The sequence below is a fragment of the Phaseolus vulgaris genome, chromosome 11, assembly GCF_051622355.1.
Source record: "Phaseolus vulgaris cultivar YP4 chromosome 11, ASM5162235v1, whole genome shotgun sequence".
NCBI classification, from domain to species: domain Eukaryota; kingdom Viridiplantae; phylum Streptophyta; class Magnoliopsida; order Fabales; family Fabaceae; genus Phaseolus; species Phaseolus vulgaris.
In genome coordinates, this window is record NC_143508.1 from 24,648,421 (window position 1) to 24,664,259 (window position 15,839).

Here is a 15,839-nt window from a genome sequence, read left to right on the forward strand (position 1 = left end):
CACTTCTCAGGGTTTAACTTGAGGCGGTACTTGGATATTGTGACGAACAACTCCTCCAGGTCCGCCATGTGCTGCGCCCTATTCTGCGACGCCACCACCATGTCGTCTACATAGGCGTACACATTCCTCCCGAGCATTGGCGCCAGGACCTTGTCCATTAACCTTTGGTACGTGGCGCCCGCATTTTTCAACCCAAAAGGCATCACCTTATAGCAGTAACTGCAGGTCTCAGTCATGAATGCCGTTTTGTTCTCGTCTCTTGGGTGCATCTTGATTTGGTTGTACCCTGAAAAGGCGTCCAAGAAACTCAGCACCTTGCTGTCGGACGCACTGTCTACCAAGGCGTCGATGCTGGGCAGCGGATACGAGTCCTTTGGGCATGCCTTATTCAGAACCGTGAAATCAACACACATCCTCCACTTTCCGTTCGCCTTTTTCACCAAGACGACGTTGGCAAGCCACTCAGGGTATTGAATCTCCCTGATGTGGCTAGCACTCAACAGCTTCTGCGTTTCGTCTTTCACCACCTGCTGTCGTTCCTCATTGAACTTTCTCCTTCTCTGACGCATGGGGCGGACCATGCGAAGGCATCCAGGTGGCGTGAAATCACTTCCGCCACTCCTTCCTGCTCTTCTGGGCTCAGCGAACTTCCTAATTTGAATGTCTTGCCGCCAATCTCCCTTTCTACGGCGTTAGCCGCGGGCTGTTCCCTGCTATCATCCTCGACGGGCGCCGCCTCTTCCACGGGCGCCGCGTCGTTAGGGCCTTCCTTCATAGGCACATCTGCTTCGGGCATCGCCCTCACCGGTAGGGCCTCATTGGGCGTTGACCCAGCGGACGTCGCCTCAATCATCGTCGTGTCCGCGCTTGGCGGACGTTCATACACCATGAACACGCCCCTCTTCGTTTTCAGGCTGTTCTCATAGCATTTCCTTGCCTCCTCCTGGTCTGACCTGATGACTATCACCCGGCCACTGAGGTCCGGCAGCTTCATCTTCATGTGGCGTGTGGAGGACACCGCGTTCAAACGGTTTAACGCCGGCCTGCCCAGCAAAATATTGTAGGCGGAGTTGGCGTTCACGACCAGGTACCGAATGCTTTCAGTACGGGAGGCCTCTCCGTCTGTGAACGTAGTCCTCAACTCCAGGTAACCCCGGACTTCCACCTGGTTATCCCCGAACCCATACAGGCACCCTGTATAGGGACTCAACAAATCGGGGGACAACCGTAACTTATTAAAGGTCGACAGAAACATGACGTCTGCCGAACTTCCTTGGTCGACAAGCACTCTGTGCACCTTCCTTCCGGCTGTGACGACTGAGATGACAACGGGATCGTTGTCGTGGGGTACCACATCTCGGAGGTCTCTTCTCGTGAACATGAGATCCGACTCCCATGGCTCCCCCGAGAGCCTCTCTTCGATCGAATTTACCCCCCTCGCGTATTTCTTCCGCTGGGAGGCGGTGGGTCCCCGCCGGAAAAACCTCCAGCAATGGTGTGGACCTCACCAAGCACAGGCATCTCGTGTGCTGGTTCTTCCGCCGGCGGCGGCAAGGTGGCGGTCGTTGTGGGCTCTGCGACATAATCCTTCAAAAACCCAGTTCTCACCAGCTCATCTAGCTGGTAACCCAACGACAGGCAGTTATCAATGTGGTGCCCGAAAGCCTCGTGGAACTCGCACCAAGAGTCTTTGCGAGGCCCTAACACCTTGTCGGTCTTCACCGGTCGCCTCAGCCTCTCGGCTATATTAGGCACGGCGATCAGGTCTTTCAATTCTACCACAAAATTGTACCTCGTCGGTCTCGCTCTTTCTCTGGCCGGGCGATCGCCTCCCACTGGACCCCGGGGCTGGGGCTTTCTGGCCTCGTAGGGGCGTCTCGCCTCTGGCTTCTTTCTTCCCGTCGTGGTCTCATTGACCCTAACGGGTTGAGCTCGCGCCGGTCCCCTCGAGCGTGAGGGTACGACGCTGGTGCGCTTCACACACACCTCCCCTTCAGAAGCAATATGTTCTACCGCCCTACGCCGTAGTTCAGCGAACGTCCTAGGGCGGTTGCGGATGATGGATTCTCCAAAAGGACCGGGGCATACGCCTTTCACAAATGCGTACACGATCATAGGCTCCTCTGTCGTACCAACCTTCACGACCTGGGCCCCGAAGCGATTGATATACTCCTTCAGGGTCTCCCCTTGATACTACTTCACATCAAACAGGTCGTAAGAGACCGGCGGTGGGGCCTTGTTGGCTAAGTATTGTTCCCTGAACAATCGTGATAATTGGCGGAAAGATGTGATATGACCATCTGGAAGGCTGATGAACCAGTCCATAGCCATTACGGTCAGGGTGCTCATAAAGAGCTTGCACTTGGCAGCGTCAGAACCGCCTACCAGGACCATCTGTGTGTGAAATGCAGCAAGGTGCGTCTCTGGGTCCTCCATCCCGGTGAAGATCGCCTTGGGCCCCGCGAACGTGTTCGGGATCACTGCATCTAGGATCTCCTGCGAGAAAGGAGTGGAAAACTCCCTTGGTGGGGAATGGTTCTCCATCTCGTCATGTCCAGGCCGCCTCCGATCATTTCTCAGGCCCTGGCGCAACTCCTCATTTATACGGTGGAGCTCTTCATTTCGCTCATGCGAGGCATCGAGATCTGCCTGCATGCGTTCCTGTTCCATTTTCGACTCCCCCATGTCCTGCTGCAGCCCCCTCATTATCTCCAGGACCTATTGCATGGATAGTTCTGTTGGGGCTGCGCGTGCTGTACTCCGTCTGGTGGGGGCCATTGTCACTCCAACCTCCTCCAACGTTACTGCGACTTAGTAGATTTTCTCGAACTTGTGATGGGACTGATGTTTTATATCGTGCCCCACGGTGGGCGCCAAATGTTCCGTTCGGTTGACCGGGACGTCTTCGTGCGCGACCTCAACCGTCAGCTAGGGACTCCTTCCCACTGGTTACCTGTGGATTCCTGCAAAAAAGAGGACAAAGAGGCGCCCTAGCGGCCGTTTGCACTCCGACGCTCAAGTCAGCCAGCAAGAAACACCAAAACTGTTCACCTACGTCTCTGAGCACCGTGTATGGCACTCTGCAGGTGGTAAAAGAACTGTGTATTGTGTGTCTGTGTTCTCTCTCTCAGGCAAAGATATTCCCCAGTCCCTTGTTCGTAACCTTGAAGCACGAGCAAGCAACTAGAGAGTTCTGGTAAATTTGCCAAAAGTTCGAACCCTGTTTCCAACATTCTCAGCGCTATTTAAACTACCCAAGCATTTAAAGCGCCTTAAAGCGCCTTTAATTACAAATGTAACGCACTCAATCAGCGTATCTAATTAGAAAACGTAGCGCATTTAAGACGTTGAAACGCTTGGGAGCCATTATAGTACCTGAATGCTCGAAACGGAAACTGTATTGAATGACTTTAATTACCTGGCACCTGACTAAAGGGTGTTTCTATTCTGACATGGCTGTCGTACACGTGGAGGGCCTCACGACGCCGTGACCCCATCTAGGGGCGTTTCTGCCCATCTGGGGACGTTTCTACGTGTGAGTCCTCCTGCTTGGGAGTGCTACTGCGCTAGGGGTGACTTTTTGGGTGCCAACTCATGCCCCCAATCATCTAGTCACTTACTTTGAGAGTGTATCTGCCCTCCTCTCGTACCCTGCACCTGTCTACCCTGGGCGTGACCTTCCTCTTGGGTCGTATCTGTCCCAAAGGCGTCTCTGGGGCGGCAGGGGTACTTCACGAGTCAGGCTGCCCTATACTGGTGTTGTTACTATGGCCTTGAAGCCACCTTTCTCTCCTCTTTATTACTGTTCCCTGGTTATACAGGGTTTAGGGCCTTCCCACGGCGTCGCCCCCTCCATGGTCTTTCCTACCCATGGGTATCGGGGAGCCGCACAGTGATTGCCTTGACTTAATGATATTTGATCTTGGCGACGCCCTGGTTGGGCGACGCCTTCACCTAGGCGACGCCTTGTCTTGGCGATGCTTCCTCTTGGCGATGCTGGCACTTGGCGTCTCTCCACCTAGGCGACGCCCTGCGTTGACTTTGACTCTCCGGGACGGTACATTAGCAATTCCAATCGTTAGTTTGTTTTTAGGTGTTGTTCTTTAATTTCCACCGATTATTCTTGTTCTTCTTGTCTTCTACTTTTAATTTTGCACTTGTAGCTTAATTTGATTTGGTAATTGTGTTCCAAATTCCTTGTGTTTGTTCGGTTCATTGTGGAAAGGCACTCAATCTTAAGTTTGGTTCATTTATTAGAAGGCTTTGTACTTCAATGATGATTCCTTAAGTTCCTTCACTTGTTCCTAATTGTTTGTCCTTGTTTATCACTCTTAATTGTTGTCTTTCTTCACATATATTGTTGTTTCCATATGCTGAAAAGTGTTTATGCTTGATTCAACTCACATCACTCTCTGAGGTTAGCTCGATTATTGGACCCTGGGTAAGGGTTACGAGTTTGACCTAGTTCAGTTAATGAGTTCGTAAGATATAATGGGGCTGCCATTTGAGAGGGGCCCATTGTATATGCTTATTGATAAGTGTGCGCAAGTAGTTATGATATGTGCGTGTTTGTTATTTGTTACGTGTGCATGCTTGTTATTTGTTGCATGTTAATTACATATTAATGCTTGTTGATAGTTGTTGTTAACCCTAAAAGTTAGGGGCGTGCAGTTAAAACAGAATGTTGGCTTGCAGTTTAGCACCTGAAGATCATTGGTGCCCGTGACAGGTGGTTTTTCTCTTAGAGATAAAAGATTAATGTGCTTATTATATTTTCAGTTAAGATTTTATTCTCTCAAGCGAGAAATTGTTGCATGTGCGGTTATAAAAGGGGCCTAAGACCCCAGGTGAAGGTACGTTGTTTTTGCACACTAAATTGAGAATTGTTACTTTTTGTGAACCGTTACTGACTTGAGCGTCGGAGTGCAATCAACAGGTGGGGCGCCCTCTGTCACAACGAAGTCACGTTTCAGTTCAACAGAGAGACACAAGTCAATACTCAACTGCGGCAGATCCAAGAGAAGGTGTTCAACCTAGTCAACCGGCGAGAGACTCAATCGGCGAGAATAGTGGTATACTGTCCAATTTTTGTGCCTTGGGCATACATTATTTTTATTCTCTTGTATGTGGCTTGAAACACTCCTAGTGTTTCTTTGTATTTATTCATTATAGCATATCAAAAAAATATCTTATTTTTATTTTAAAAATAAAAATATTAAAAGTGCATTTTGATTAATTCTTTGTGTAATAAAATAAGTTTGTATTATTTTCTGATAGATCTTAAATCATGAATTGAATTTGGGACTGTTCCGTCTGGTTGACCTAGGACGTCTTCGTGCGCGACCTCAACCGTCAGCTAGGGACTCCTTCCCACTGGTTGCCTGTGGATTCCTGCAAAGAAGGACAAAAGGGCGCCCTAGCGGCCGTTTGCACTCCGACGCTCAAGTCAGCCAGCAAGAAACACCAAAAACTATGCACCTTCGTATCAGAGCACCGCGTATGGCACTCTAAAGGTGGTGAAAAAGAAACTGTGTCTAGTGTATGTTTTCTCCTTCTGGCCAAGATCCTTCCCTAGTCCCTTGTGCAAAACCTCAAGGCTTGAGCAAGCAACTAGAGTGTTTCTGGAGAATTAGCCGAAAGTTCCAACCCTGTTTCCAACATTCTCAGCGCTATTTAAACTACCCAAGCATTTAAAGCGCCTTAAAGCGCTTTTAATCATAAAACGTAACGCCCTCAATTAGCGCGTCTAATTAGAAAACGTAGCGCATTTAAGACGTTGAAACGCTTGGGAGCCTTTATAGTACCTTAAACGCTCGAAACAGAAACTGTATTAAATGAATTTAATTACCTAGTACCTGACTAAATGGTGCTTCTATTAAACCCTAAACCCTGGCTGACCTGACTAAATGAATTTAATTACAGGAGTACTTCACGAGTAAGGCTGCCCTACCCTGGTGCTATTACTATGGCCTTGAAGCCACCTTTCCCTTCTCTTTATCACTACCCCGGATTATCGGGACTTGAGGCCTTCCCACGGCGTCGCTCCCTCCATGGTCTTTCCTACCCATGGGTATCGGGGAACCGCACTGTGATTGCCTTGACTTAATGATATTTGATCTTGGGGACGCCCTGGTTGGGCGACGCCTTCACCTAGGCGACGCCTTGCCTTGGCGATGCTGGCACTTGGCGTCTCTTTACCTAGGCGACGCCTTGTGTGGACCTTGACTCCAGGCGTTGACTTTGACCTTGACTTTGTCAACGCCCGGATACGGGACGGTACAGGGACTAAGATTAGAGCTTGGTTGTAGTATTTTAAAAGGAGAAAGTGTGAAGAAAAAAAAATCCATGAATGATTTTTTTAATTAAATATAAATATTATTTCATTTTCTTCGTTTTTTTGGATGTTTGAACTTTCTTGTTGAAATTTTCCTTTGTTTCTTGTATTGTTTTTTACTATAAATAAAAAAGTATGATTTTTTGTTCTATAGAATTTCTAAAAACGTTGTTTTTTTGGTAAATAATAAATAAATAAATAAATATGAGCATAAGAGGAGGCTTGAACCCTTTAAAATATTTGAGGTGAGAGAGCCGAGTTGTTAAAACCTTATATCATAATTAATATAAATTTTAAGATATTATAAAGAAGTAAACTTTAAGTCTAACTCAATATTATAAAACTGACTTACAAGGTGAAGTTTTCACTCACTTATATGTTATGAAATGTCTTTATCTCTAGTCGATGTGAGATCTCCAACACACCCCTCACAATGGACGACACCTGCCAACTCATGCGTGTATCTATACATTTATGGATGGTTTAATAAAGGGCGACCTGATACGCCTAACAAACTTCGCTAGGATAAATTCTAAATTACTCTAATATAATATTGAAAAATGAACTTTAAGCCTAACTCGACTTTATGAAACCGGTTTATATGGTTAGATTTGTACCCACTTATATAACATGAAATGTCGATGTGAGATATCTAATAGGTATTTATAAATCACTTTAAATATGAGGGTTTCTTTTATTGTTAATTACCCTAATGAGTTATGATCCTGCCGGTTAACTTGAGTGCAAGAGTCTTGCCACGTCAAAGGTTTCTCCTTCTGGATCAGCTTCGCACCATGTTAGCCTCTGTCCTTCACGCCTCAATTCCTCGTAAGAACCTGAAGAAAACAGAGTGGCGCCGCTGCGGCCGATCGCGCTCCGACGCTCAAGTCATTGACGGAATCACCAAATACTAAGAGAGAATATCTCAACTCAAGGAACCGTGCGCAGTGAATCTCAGTGTCCTAGAAAATATTTTGAAAGCGTACTAAAGTGTTCTAAAAGCGTACCTCAAAAGTCTGTTAAGAGTTCCTTATATACCTGAGCACTTTCTCTCTCCTGACGGTTACACCTCTGGACACGTGGCTCGCATCCAGTTGTACACGTGTCGCCATCTGGAGCCCCTTCTACTTGAGCGTCACCTCTACTCTTCAAGCTATTCGACTAAGTTACCCATACAAGGAGTAACTTGGTGCACAGCTTACCTTGGAGTGCGACCCTTTAAGTGGTGAGTGCGGGGTGTCACCATGCACACCTTCTCTGTGGTCTCGCCTGCCGTTATCAAGATCTGCCTCACTTGCACATCGTGCATGCTCTGGGAAACTGTTCCCTTGCCTCGACCTCTGGCTAGGGAATGATCATCTGATAACCTCATCCTCCACTACTGCGTGATAAGCATATCATTGGCGCCTTCTTCGTACTCGTACCCCTTGAAAGCCTTAGGCAAGCTTTCCTGATCTTTCGGAGATGTGCCCCTTTCGGCGATCTCTAACCACCTGATCTCCTAGTACTCATGTATGGCGACTATGGCGCAACTCTGGCGACCGCCGGTTACACACACTAGAGATCGGAGAACGCCAACTCAATGATTGGCGACTACACAGACTTCCCGATGTACTTCCCTTCTGTCAGCCAGGTGTCCCGTTCAACACGCCTATATTATCGCTTGCTGCCATGTCATCACTTCCAATTACCTGATCGGTACAAGTTATTACAATTATAACTTGTTGATGCATTTATAACTTGTTAATTAATTGATGGATGAAGCTATTTAACGCCCTATTTTGCTCTTTCTAGATGTTGGTTGAATATCAACATTTTCTAAGTGAATGTTAGCGTCACAAAGGAAATCAACTAAAGATATGTTCAATTGGAGTGAAACATCATTGCTAAGAGCTAAGAATGGTTCATTTAAAAGTCATGACATTAAAGTGCTTTAATTGACCTGCTATTAGTGATTGGTTGGTTGAAGGCAGTGTTTCATGGAATCAATTAGAGGAATCTCGACACTTACCAATATATCTTGAATTTTTGTTTGAGATAAGGATTACATTTTCATTATGGTTATTTAAAGTTATTGATACATGTAAAAGGCCAATTGGAACGTGTCAAACCTTGGGAGAGGCATGTGTCAAACTCTAGGGAGAGGCATGTTTCAAAGTCTTAAAAGATTGCTACTATGAAGTAGAATTTAATAACAGATTATAATCTTACAATAACACTACGTAATAATTATTAAATAAAAATTAATTTTAAAAAATATTAATTACTATATTAATTAAATTATATATTAATTAAAAAATATTAATATTTAAAGTAATTTCATTTATTAATAAATAATTTATAAACTAATATTTAATTAAAAAATATTTTACTACTACTAATTATATTATAATTTAATTAATATAATTTTTTATCGATAAAAAAATTAAAATTAGTTTTTATTTAATAAATTTTTTTAAATGTAACATATTTTTACAATGATCCAATTCTACCAATTTATTATGTCTCTCATTTCCTCTACTTTTATCTTCATGACTAAATTTTCATGTAATTTGCTTATCAATTCTGATATAATTAAACTTCCATCCAATACTAAAAAAAAAATGTTAAATAAAAATTAATTTTAGATATTAAAAATAATTAATTGTTATAGTAACTTAATTAAAAACCATTTTAGAGACTAAAAATAAATTTAATTTCTAAATTAATTTCTATTATTGATAAATAGTTTTTAAAATGATATTTAATTAACTACCAAGATTTTAACTATCAATTATTTGATAGCAAGAACCTTGGTAACTAATTAGATACCAATTTAAAAATTATTTATCAATAATAGAAACTAATAATTTAGAAAAAATATTTTTTTTGACTCTGTATCTAATTTAGTTACTATATTAACTAATTATTTTTGTCTCTAAAATTGATTTTTATTTAATAATTTTATTCTACTACAATGAAAAGTATTCCGACAAACTTATATTCTCTATCTTAATTTTCTTACTATAATGTCACATTTAAACATTTTACAAAAAAAAATAAATTACATCACAGTTATTATTAAAACTAGTATTTAAGTTTTATCATTAACTAAGTATTAATATTTTAAAAAATTGTATTAAAACATATTTGTCTTAATTAAGCAACGTTAAGTGTTGTCATATTATTTGCACTAATAATAAAATTTACTAACTAACTATATTGTTTAACTTTAAGTGAGCTACACACCTGAAGCGTTAGAAATTATATAAGTTTTTAATCAATTTTAAATTGATCTTAAATAAATTTATAGTCCTCCAAAATTAATAGTAAAACACTATATATCTAGTTAGGATAAAAGATTAAAAATTCAACTCATAATTCACCTCACCAACTCTCACATAATATAAATATATATATATATATATATGTAAATATATATATATATATATGTATATATCCACCAATTAAAAATAACATTTAATTTCAAATATAAAATATGTAGCCATTTCAACTTGTATTGATTAGTCAATAATCATAGATTATAAGTGATTAGTCAATGTGTCTTTGGCTGTACATGTGCAGAAGTGAAGGCATCAAATTGATCATATTGACAATTCTGACGGCTTAAAAACTAGCCAAATTAAGCATTATGTACGACGTACTTAGTTTTGAGATTCAACCATAAAACAGAAACATATATGTTGCTTGTAGGACTAGTTTATTAATTTTTCTTTCTTATGTTAATGAAATCCCTTCCCTCTTCTATGTCACTCCCACACATCATCCTCTATAAAAAGACCACAACATATATTATCTATCATGGACATATATGCTTACACTTCACAATTATACTAGGTGTTGTCTTCTCTTGTTTCAACATATATATATAAAGAGAAGGCAGAAAGTGAAGAAATTAACGAATGTGTTCTTATGGACATGGAAGAACAAAGATCCCTTGAAGAAACTTCAACATGGGCTGTCTCAGTTTTCTGCTTCTTCTTTCTTCTAACATCTTTGATCATTGAGGGCAGTCTCCACAAATTGGCTGAGGTATTGTTAGCTAAATATATATATTCAGAATTCCCATAGAAAATGCTTGAAAATTTCAATAAAATGTGTTAATGACATAAAGAAGAACTTCTGATTATAAAAACACTGTTAAAAGTGAGCATTTTTGGTTCCTAGTAAATATTTAAAATCTTCATTCTGACCTATAGTTTTGGTGTATATGCTCCAGATATTGAGGAAAAGGAAAGACAAATCACTAGGGAGGGCATTGACTAAAACCAAAACAGGTTGGTGTGTCTCTGGAATCAAATTTGTTATTAATTTTTTCTATTTGCAACTTGCATGCATTTTACTTTCTTCATATATATGGATGGAGAATTTATTGTTAGTTTATGTCAAACAAAATAGCTGTGCTTTTGATGAAATGCTTATGAATTTGGTATTAATCTTGCGGGTTGAATCATAGAAATGATGAAATTCGGTTTCATGTCCTTTCTTCTCACCATATCGGAAGTGCCAATATCGAAAATCTGCATCAGCAAGGGTGTGGCAACATATTTTCTCCCTTGCAAAGATGCTGTGGACTTAACAGGGTTATCAGCTACTCGTACATCAACCTCAGAATTGGACGTAGCACCTGCAACAAACCAATCTAACGTTGAGTTCAACTATTGTGAAGCAAAGGTGAAGGAAGTGTACTTAATTATATTATTCATCTTAATTTCATGGTAAAGCTTCTTGAGTACGTATTTGTATCATTATTTTTTGTTTTATTTTATCTTATTGCTATGATGATGTGCAGGGTATGGTTAGTTTAATTTCAAGTGAAGGAATCCTGCAGCTAAATATATTCATCTCCTTTTTGGCTGTTTTTCACATCTTCTTCTGCACATTGACAATGTGCCTTGGTAAAGCAAAGGTATGCACACCATTTTCAATCATGTGGAAATTAGAGGGAAGAATTGTCTACACACAACAGTTTTTGATAACACGTAACTTGAGAAGAACCATACACTGGCTTTTCTATAGTAGAATTTTGTATATTAGGTATAGCATTATCAGCATATAAATTCTAATGAAAAAAGAATACTAATTGCTTATTCAGAAGTCACCACTTGTCCACCATTACAGCAAGGCCGAAACTTTGATTATTCTCTCAATATATTCAATCCTTTTATTTAATTATTTGATCTCGAATTCAATTATATCCAAAAATAACTTAGTTTATTCGTTCTAATACCCATTGTTTATCATTGTATAATGTTCCACAATATAAATTAAGCAAAGAGCACACAAATGAGAAAGTCAAAATTGATTTTTACTTTTTTTTAATAGGGACCAAGAAAACCATATATACATCTTTATTTTCATCTACATCTCTCCTATTTGACTGCTTATGATTAAATGATAATTTTTTTTGGAATATATAATCAATATTTATAAAAAGAGTTTTTAAAAGAAAAAAAAACGAAATCATTTCCCTACAATTAATCTAACCAATTGATATGTTCATTCTGCTATGATTAATTGCCATGAAACTTAGGCTATTTGGTTTTTAAAAAAAATGTTTCATTTTCGATATTCACTTTTAATTACTGAAAACGTAACCGTGTTTCCATTTTCTTTCAGGTTTTTTTAAAATACTTTTTCTATTTACATTTTTTACAATTTTTAATTCAAACTTTTCAAGATAAAAAATTAAACAAAAATAATATGACATTTTTTAATTGAAAGCAGAAACAAATCACAAAAATCCTCTCAAACTAGACATTCCATGGTTAAAAATGAATTTTCTATTTCAAATATTATAAATAAAAGTATTGATATACAACTTTCTACACCTAAAAATTCATCCTATTTTAAAAGAGTTGTGATAATGTGTAAAATGTGTTCCTTTTCGGATTGAGGGATCGATAACAGTGTAATATCTAAATTGAAACTTTAAATTTATATATTCATCTTAATATGTTAGATTTATAATTTTTTTTCATATATGATGGTATAATCATCCCAAAGAGTCATATTTTACAAATTACAATTTTTTTTTTTTGACAGATGAGAAGATGGAAAAGATGGGAAGAGGAGACCCGAACACTTGAATATCAGATAGCAAATGGTGACTATAAGTTCTTGATTTATTTGTCATTGTAGAGAGATTAATTATAGTGTTATTTACTTTAATTCCTCCTTAAACTTTTCTTTTACAGATCCAAGAAGGTTCCAGTATACAGGTCAAACAATGATTGGAAAGCGCCATTTGAATTTCTGGAGCTATCATTCTCCTTTGCTTTGGATGGTAAGTGAAAGTAACTGAAAATTTAACTTACACTTAAACTGTAAATTCACACTCTCAACTAAATAAAAATCATGCTACATTAAACAAAATATTTCAAAAATTAACCATTTTAATTACTAATAGTTGACTTATACATCATGATTCCTTTGGACAATGATTCATTGTTTGAAGTATAGCTGCATAAGGGTCTGTAAGAAATTAGTTAGTTTCAAGTCAAGTTGAATAAATTCATTTCTTAATCTCTCTTTTTCTCTCTTTCTATTTCTTGTCTTTCTTTCATCTGATTTCTGAAGTAAAACAAGTAAAAATCTTCAAGTCTGATGTTAAATATTGCTAGAAAATTATCCAAATATTCACCTTACTGATTAAAAGTCTTGTTGGTTCCATAGGTCTGCTTTATTCGGCAGTTTTATGGCTCAGTCTCAAAAGATGATTACTATACTCTACGAAATGGGTTTATTGCAGTAAGTGAATTATCTATACCAAATTTCTTAGGAATTCGTGGTACTATTTAAGCATCAAGAATTTAGTCCAAATTTACTGTTTATAGGTTTTGGCTTTACTGGATCGAGCCTCATTATAATAAAGTAAGTTATCAAACATTCTTATTCTCTCGTGACATCTAACAAGGTTTTTTTCTTTTCTGAAATTGCAGGCTAATATTTCTTTAGGCAGCAATTTCAACTTCAAGAAATTTCTTTCCCGCACTTATGATGAAGATTTTGAGAAGGTTATGGGAATCAGGTACTTCCTATGGTCAGATCAGAAACAAGGTTTCCGCTACCTCAATATTTATAAAGCAGATTCTTGTAGTTACAAAAACATTAAATTTCAATGCCAAAAAACTCAGTAACCCCAGCTTTTGATGATCTTGCAGGATTTGGATCTGGATATTCTCCATACTTTTCATCTTTTTTAGTGCACATGGTATGACATGTGGTATTAATTTGTCACCACTCTCATCCCTGTAACAATGAATGTATGTCTTGTTTGGATGAAATTTCTGAAAACAATATACATATATAAAAGAATCAAGTTTCTGTTTTAAATCAACTTGTACTTCAACTTATATACAATCTTGCTCATTTAATTTCGTCAAAAGTTTATCCAAACAAGAATATAGTTTATGGGATAAAAAGAAATTTTTGCAACAAACCCATCAGTGCTTAACAAATTGTTTCTTTTTGCTTGCAGAGTTCTATAATTACTACTGGCTTCCATTTATTCCACTTATGGTACAGTTTATACTATCTCACTTGTTCATCCCAATAAATTGGTCGTAGAAATGTGATTTTTTTTTTCCTTTTTTCGTGACTTATTTTCATGTCTGCTCTAATATTTTGTATTAAAGGTTGCTTTACTTGCTGGGACAAAACTCCAAGTCATAATAACAAAGATGTGTGTAGATAGTTGCAAGGCAAACCCAGTGATCAAAGGGAGTCTACTTGTAACACCTAGTGATGCCCATTTCTGGTTTCATCGACCTGAATGGCTTCTGTATTTACTCAAGTTCATCCTTATCCAGGTAGATATTATAGAAAACATACCATACATGAAAACACTAATCATAATTTATTATCATCAACCATAGATGAAAAGGAATAAATGACTTATCTGTTACTGCTTTTTTCAGAACTCCTTTCAACTTGCATTCTTCACCTGGACTTGGGTAAGTATAATGATACTCTAGAGATGTTTAATTTTTTATGCTGATTCCTACTCACAAACAACAGTATGAATTTGGTCCAAGGTCTTGCTTCAATCGAGAAAATGAGGACATTGGCATAAGGATTGCCATGGGTATAGCTGTGCAGCTCCTTTGTGGTTACGTCACACTTCCCCTTTATGCACTTGTTACTCAGGTAAACATAAATTAAGTTCTTTAGATGTATTTGATAGCTTAACTTTTCAATTTTGTGTCTCAATTAATGAAATTTTGTGAAAGGTCTAAAAGAGTTAATTTGTCAATTATTATGAAATTTTACTTGTAAAGCTAGTTAATAAAGGAGGAGAAATGTTATTCACATACTCTCAGAATCTCTTTGTAAAAACAATCTATATTAATCAACATTTTTTAAAAATCACACTCACATTAAATTTGTCACTATGTCACAGATGGGTTCTAGCATGAGGAGAGAAATTTTCACTGAGAGAATTTCTAGGGGCCTCAAAAATTGGCACAAAAAGGCTAAACAAACTCTGCACAAAAACAACTCAACTTCAAGCAAACACTCAGATTCTTTGCATTCCAAAGGAGGTGACAATTCAGCAAGAGGAACAATGCAAAGTGTGCACACCCCAGATAATGTAGCAGTCACAAACAACCCTTCTCCCTCTAATGAGGGAAAGAGAATTGCTTCCACTAATAATGAACAAGATACATCAAGTCCTTCGACTTCAGAAATCACAGCTACTGAGGAAGAGAATCCCAAGATCATCACCAGAGGAACCTATGACGGTGAGATCTCATTTGGGAGTAGCTGGAAAAATGTGGGAAGTAGCAGGGGCATCAGAGAAATTGGCTCAATAACTGAAGAAGATGATGCTGAAAAATTGCCTGAACTTATTCCATAGGGAACAACATACAAACATCCATTGAGCCAACTCTAAAAGCTGCAGTCCCTTGCTTATATCTTGTTAAAGTGTCAATAACAGCATTCAAATCAACTACCTACCCTCTTTACCTCTACCCTTTCTTCTGTCTTCCTGAATTGAAAAATAAAACAGAAAGAAAAATTCTCTCTCTTGTTCTAAGCACTGACATTTATCTTTCTCAATTGTTTACTTTTTCTTGCTTAGATTGCACTTTTCAATTAAAGGGTGGAGAAAGAGAGAGGTGAAAGGGACTAGTGATTTGAATCCTGGATATCATATACTAGATATTCATTGCAGCAATGCAATTATCAACAACTACTACTATTATTCAAATTGCCTACCATAAATTGAAAATTTTGTCCAAATTTATAAGTTTGTTTGAAAATTCCAAGTTGAATATACAACGGTTATGGGATATGAAGGATCTTAAGCTCGATTAATTATGTAATAAGAAATAAACTGAAATGTTTATTTAGTTAAGTAGAAATGTAAAATCTATAAGGATAGCTTTTTTGAAAGTTATATAATTTAGTAATACAATACTTATCATGTTACTCTCCTCACCTTAATCATATATATAGTGTTGAAAAAACAGATACGGAGAATCGTATTTAGTATTAACAA

At 38.5% G+C, this 15,839-nt stretch overlaps 1 protein-coding gene across 4 annotated transcripts; it reads left to right on the forward strand.

Annotated features, from left to right (window-relative positions):
• The first annotated feature begins 10,136 nt into the window (after positions 1-10,136).
• On the forward strand, positions 10,137-15,627 carry LOC137833368 (MLO-like protein 12). Of its 4 annotated transcripts, none has more exons than XR_016517119.1 (14): positions 10,137-10,366; positions 10,554-10,611; positions 10,839-11,008; positions 11,127-11,243; positions 12,380-12,440; positions 12,532-12,620; positions 13,010-13,084; positions 13,276-13,364; positions 13,498-13,547; positions 13,815-13,855; positions 13,972-14,145; positions 14,254-14,289; positions 14,371-14,482; positions 14,736-15,365. XR_016517119.1 is itself a non-coding variant. In XM_068641722.2 (14 exons), the coding sequence occupies exons 1-14, from the start codon at positions 10,247-10,249 to the stop codon at positions 15,192-15,194; spliced, it is 1,716 nt and encodes a 571-aa protein (XP_068497823.2). In that variant the 5' UTR covers positions 10,137-10,246; the 3' UTR covers positions 15,195-15,627. The 4 variants fall into 4 exon arrangements, 2 of the variants coding, with proteins under 2 accessions (XP_068497823.2, XP_068497826.2); XM_068641722.2 differs by having other exon boundaries at positions 10,791-11,008; positions 14,354-14,482; positions 14,736-15,627; XM_068641725.2 differs by having other exon boundaries at positions 14,354-14,482; positions 14,736-15,627.
• Positions 15,628-15,839: the final 212 nt, after the last annotated feature.